General features: G+C 35.4%; 1 protein-coding gene across 3 annotated transcripts; it reads right to left on the bottom strand.

The window, feature by feature from the left end:
- Nucleotides 1-758: 758 nt before the first annotated feature.
- LOC111848785 (uncharacterized) lies at nucleotides 759-5,546 on the bottom strand. Of its 3 annotated transcripts, none has more exons than XM_072717129.1 (6): nucleotides 5,467-5,546; nucleotides 4,946-5,270; nucleotides 4,278-4,628; nucleotides 2,846-2,959; nucleotides 2,660-2,700; nucleotides 759-2,382 (listed from the first exon to the last, which is right to left on the bottom strand). In XM_072717129.1, the coding sequence occupies exons 2-6, from the start codon at nucleotides 5,259-5,261 to the stop codon at nucleotides 2,257-2,259; spliced, it is 948 nt and encodes a 315-aa protein (XP_072573230.1). In that variant the 5' UTR covers nucleotides 5,262-5,270; nucleotides 5,467-5,546; the 3' UTR covers nucleotides 759-2,256. The 3 variants fall into 3 exon arrangements, with proteins under 3 accessions (XP_072573230.1, XP_023676830.2, XP_023676837.2); XM_023821062.2 differs by having other exon boundaries at nucleotides 4,946-5,296; nucleotides 5,467-5,542; XM_023821069.2 differs by lacking the exons at nucleotides 759-2,382; nucleotides 2,660-2,700 and adding an exon at nucleotides 3,521-3,581 and having other exon boundaries at nucleotides 2,943-2,959; nucleotides 4,946-5,296; nucleotides 5,467-5,542.
- Between the last annotated feature and the right edge of the window lie 200 nt (nucleotides 5,547-5,746).

The raw sequence follows: 5,746 nt of genomic DNA, 5'->3' as shown, positions 1-5,746 counted from the left end.
TAATGCACCATGTCACAAAGCTTGAATCATTTCAAATTGGTTTCTTGAACATGACAATGAGTTCACTGTACTAAAATGGCCCCCACAGTCAAAAGATCTCAACCCAATAGAGCATCTTTGGGATGTGGTCGAACGGGAGCTTCGTGCCCTGGATGTGCATCCCACAAATCTCCATCAACTGCAAGATGCTATCCTATCACTATGGGCCAACATTTCTAAAGAATGCTTTCAGTACCTTGTTGAATCAATGCCACGTAGAATTAAGGCAGTTCTGAAGGCGAAAGGGGGTCAAACATCGTATTAGTATGGTGTTCCTAATAATCCTTTAGGTGAGTGTATATGGCTTTTTCTTAAACTCAAACACCTACAGTGACAACAGACTTGACCAATGTTTTTACCATTTTCTATGTAGTAAAATATGAAACGTTCCAAATACCAGTCAATTTTTCCCCAAAACCTCCAGATATTCTGCTAGAAAGCTAATATGAAGCAGAATTTCAGATTTGGAGCACTTTTGTCTGTGGCTTGCTGACAGACTCCTACCCAAAAATACTGAATGCTGTAATTAAACCAAGAGGTGCTTCAACAAAGTATTAGTGTATTAGTGTTAGGTGTGTAGGAGTATTAGTATTAGGGTGTGCACACTTACGGAACCAGCATATTGTACTTTTTTTTGTACTTTTTTATTTTTTATATTTTTAACTCCAATAGATTTGTTTGTTTTTCAGCTGAATTGTACAGGTCACATTAAGGTGAAAAAAGTTTTGAAATGATTTATTGTGATCACAAAAACGTAGCACTTTAACAGGGGTGTGTACATTTTGTACTGTATATCCACTGTATGCTTATCATGCATAAAGCATATAAAAATGTGCAGACATTGGCTCAAAAATGACCAAATAAATTAAGAAGTAAATAAATGAGTTTCTTTTTAAATCTGATTCCAAGTATTATATAATTATTACAGCCTTCATTACCATTATATCATTATCATAATCACAACTGTTGAACCAAGAGACGATATACAGAACTGTGCAAATATCTTATGCAGTCATAGAAAGCATTTAAAGCTATTTGTCTGGGCCGGAAGTGCATCTACACTAAAAAAAAACAAATTAACATTAGAACGTAGGGATGTAACAATACACTCAACTCACAATTCGATATGATTCATGATTCTGAGTTCACGATACGATTTTCTTAGCAGAATGAGCTGCACACCAATTTATTCAAAAATATTCCTTTATCTTTCTAAACTGTGCAAAACATGTCCTCTTTTTAACAGTGCAACTGAAGTTGAATAAAACACTGTTTAAAAAAAATCCCAAATCAAAATAAGTAAATAAAATCTTCAAATAAACTAAGGCTTGCATGTGCCGCTTTTTTGCATGGTTTGCCCTTTTAATAATCTTCGCTCAGCGAAGATTGGTGGACATGCTGAAGCATGTTCATTGTGCTATTTGTGCATGTTATCAGTATTTTCCAATGTTTGCACGCAGTTCTTGTCTTGTCTGTGCTTTTCTCCCTGTTTGTGATTACCGGAAAGCTAAAATGCTGTCACACCGACGATATAAGATCGAGTGGTGCGTCCATCCATCCATTTTCTGAAACTGCTTAGTCCCAAATGGGGTCGCGCGGGGGACCGGAGCCTTTTCACAGGAACAATGGGCGCAGTCGGGAACCAACCCTGAGCAGTCGCCTACACACCACAAGGCACACACACTCACACAACTACAGGGCCAATTTAGACTCACCAATCAACCTATCCTGCATGTTTTTGGACCGGAAACTGGCGCCCCGGCGAAAATGGGGAGAGCGTGCAAACTCCACACAGACATCCGACGTCGACGTGAATACACAGTGACATCTGACGTTGTGAAATCAAATGTAATATTACACTATTTTTTTCTGTTAAAGTACTGTGAAGTACTCCTAAAATAGCGATTCATTTTCCACATCAGCCGGTTTAAATCGTCATATGTTTACATCGATTTTTAACCGATTCGCTATTCATCGTTACACCTATTACAACATGACACAGAATAACAGATATAATAGCATAATTTTACACCAACAGTAAGATCATTTAAAAATCATTTTCTTTGACACCCTTTTTCACAGTACTGTAGCGCACATTGGATAACATTGGTTATGGCTTCATCAAGAATTTTCTGATTTAACAGCATACATAAATTATTTAAAATTAGATAGCAGTTAAAGTATGATTCAGGCAAACACTGCATTATGCCATCTGTCTCATTCTTTAAGTCTAATGTCAGAATATAAAACATGGGTGTTTATCTGTTGCATCCTGGGTCCCATCTCTGATTTCCTCTTTTGGAAAATGCATTTATTGTAAGTTAGCTGTTGTGAGTCCCGTGTCTGAAAAAAGAACCAGGGAAACATCATTTATTGGCTGGATAATAAGAAAACAAAGCTTCTGTTTTATGTAATGATAATAAAGGTGTTTATAGATTTTTTTTTCCAGATTTGCCTGAATATCACAACACTAGTATATTTTTATTTGCTTATTTTGTTTTAAACACTACAAGCCTTCTTATTAATGTAAGCCAATAATCATGTATTTTAATCGAGAAACAAACTTCCATTAATATTATTCATATAATAATATATAATAGTAATATAACTGGTACTGTACCTCACTGTGTGGCGTAGTGGAGAACCACTGATGTGTATTTCCTGGACAAAATAATATTTATATATTTATTGAGAATTCAATTGCGTTTTATTTTAAACTTTAATGAAAATTATATAATTATATTTGGTAGTAATATTTCCTTGTTTTAAAATACATAAGGACTTAAAATGCACTTCAAGGACTTACGCTGTATTCTGGTCTTCTGTACATAGATAAGGATGATTATTATTATTACACATAAGATGTTGGATATTGCTAAACCAAGAACTAAAGGACTGCTTTGGTTTTCTTGGTCAATACCTGTATGATCAAACAAACAAACAAAAAAAATAAGTTGCAGTCATGAAAAACTACCACTGTCTTTTACTCAAATCATGCAAATACATAAAATACTTTGTATAATATGCTTTCTTAGTTTTAACGACTAGGTAAAGGTTTCGCATGGTAAAAAACAGGCTAGTTTGATTTATCTTCATGTACAAAATTGTTGGTTTTTATCTATTGCAAGGAAAAATTGTCCAGAATATTGTGATATCAGACTTCACCTTATTTCCTCTGCAAACCTTTTGTGGTGCTGTGCTATTTTGGATAATTTTTAGACAGTCCTTATAAAGTCAGAACTCTTGATTATTTGAAACACATAAGCATATCTAATGTCCCATTAATATAGTGGTTCCCAAGCTGGGTGTGACTTTACCACATTGAAATGTTCAGGTACTTTTGTCAATGAATAAAAACAAGACAAATTTGAAACGATTTATAAGTAGCATCTTTATATAGCATTAATTGTAGTTGCACATAATTCAATAATTTTCATCTAATTGGATTCAAGCATGTAAATCATGCATCCGTCTTACAAACCTTCCAGTTTTGTCTGTGAAGTCTGTATACTGTTTTGCCATTATGTCTGTACCACAGCTGGCTTTAGGTAGGGAAAAAGATACCGAGATACAGTATGGATAAGTTTTACATTTGATGTGAAAGTAAAGAACAACACCACAATCAGCAAAGTGCCTTTTTGAACTGAATAGAAACAAATAGTTTTCTTTTATTGTTTTTGAAAAGTTCACTGCCATGGACTGAACTAGAAGAAATAAGCACAACTCGGTTGGTTTTGCCTAGTCTGATAGTTGTGCATGTTTTTTTTATTCAAGTTCTATGCAGTGGTGTTTTTTTCTTATAATATGAATGAAGATGCATGATATATAAGTCGCTTGTTTGAGACCAAATATTGTTGTCCGCAAAATAGTGGCCTGGCATAAAATTTTTGGGAACCACTGCTTGAATGCGAGACAGCAGTTTGGAAAATTTAAATATATACATTAATACATTCACCCATCTGATACAATACAGTGGTGCAGGGACAACTATCCATAGCTCAACTAAAATTTATGCATTTACTGCATCACATAAAATATTGGCTGATGTACCACATAATGAAAATACCTTTATGTACATTTTAATAATAGTTAGTGGTAAAGTTATCTAACCAAAAATCAACCATCACACAGTACCAATAAATTGACAAAATTATGTTTTTATTATGAAATTCCATGAAATACTTAAAGTCGAACATCTAAAGGAATATATGTGCTACTATTGGAATAAAATAAATCACCTGTTATTTCCAGCTTGGTCCCATTCCCAAAGAGGATTTCCCCACACATGGCCACAGCACAGTAGTAAGTCCCAGCATCTGAAAGGTTGAGGTTCCTCTTGGGGAGGCTGTAGATACAGCTCCGTGTAGGAGATCCAGCCTCAGGGCTCTTCTCACACTTATCACTCCTGTTTCCATTGGTGTAAATGACTCCTGGAAGGGATTCTCCTGATCCATGTTTGAACCAGTAAACACTGTGTTCTCCTGCACAGCTCTCAGTCATTATTGTACACTGAAGGGTCACAGAGTCTCCTGGCTGCACTGAGTCAGATACAAGCTGCAGACTGAAATATCTGTTTGTAGTTGGTAGACCTGAAAGAAGAAATTAACACTACTATAACCTGACAATCTACAACCAAAATACTTGACTGACTAATGTGATAATTACTTACCAAATTAAATTATATGATTATTTATTTATTTATTAAATATAACTCTTGCTAAAACTTTGATAAAAATCTACAGACAGGCTATATAAGTGTAATAGATGAAAAATAATAATTTACTGCCAAATGTATTCTGTCAACCAATGGAAATATTCAACCTGGTAACAAATGTAATTTGATTGAATTAGGTCTTCATATACATGACATTAAAGCTATGACTGTTTGACATTTATGGATCAGTACCTTCATACTTCAAGAAAATTTTGTTCTCGAAAATGATCTGCTCGTAACTTCTTGTGCAGCAGTAATAGAAGCCACCATCCGCGGGCTTTGCATTTGAAATGGTCAGCATCATGCTGGTTGAGTTTTTTTGAATTGCGAAGCGCTGATCCCCTTGGAACTCCCCATACAGCAATGGATCTATGCTATGACTGTAGATAGACATTATACTTTGAGGTGACTCTCCTACTGCCTGTTTGAACCAGTAGAAGTAGCTGCTATGTCCAGAAGAAAAGGTACAGTGGAGGGTGATGGTGTCTCCAAGGTGGAAGGTCTTCATGTTTTCAATCTGGGTGAGCAGGACAAGATTCACCGCTGACAAAATGACAAAAAATTATTTGAGCTCAACAATATATTAATCATTGAAATGCTAAAGGAAAGCAAGCAGTATCTGCACACATAAAATGAAATATGTTTACTATATTACAATAAATTATTTCTGATACAAAATATACAAATGAGGACATCGAATAAAAGGTTTATACCTGTTATAAACATCAGCAGCAGCGCTGAGCAGAGCCTGACCATCCTGATCAAACCTGGTTTAAACTGATATTGATCGTCTCCAGCCAAAAAAGACTGGGGGGGTCAGTACTGTATGTGACTGATAACTGAAGCCATTTCCCACACACTGTGGAGAGCCTGATTGGCTGGTATATGATCACTGCAGAGCGGTAACAGGTTAGATGCCTCGGTATTCATGTATATCAAAATGTGACTATTTAATGGACTCAAGTGTGGAGCTGATTCCTTTAAACTTGATAC

Source organism: Paramormyrops kingsleyae, chromosome 10 (genome assembly GCF_048594095.1).
Source record: "Paramormyrops kingsleyae isolate MSU_618 chromosome 10, PKINGS_0.4, whole genome shotgun sequence".
Classification (NCBI taxonomy): Eukaryota; Metazoa; Chordata; class Actinopteri; order Osteoglossiformes; family Mormyridae; genus Paramormyrops; species Paramormyrops kingsleyae.
The sequence above is the reverse complement of the archived record's forward strand: the minus strand, read 5'-3'. Positions and strand labels throughout refer to the sequence as shown.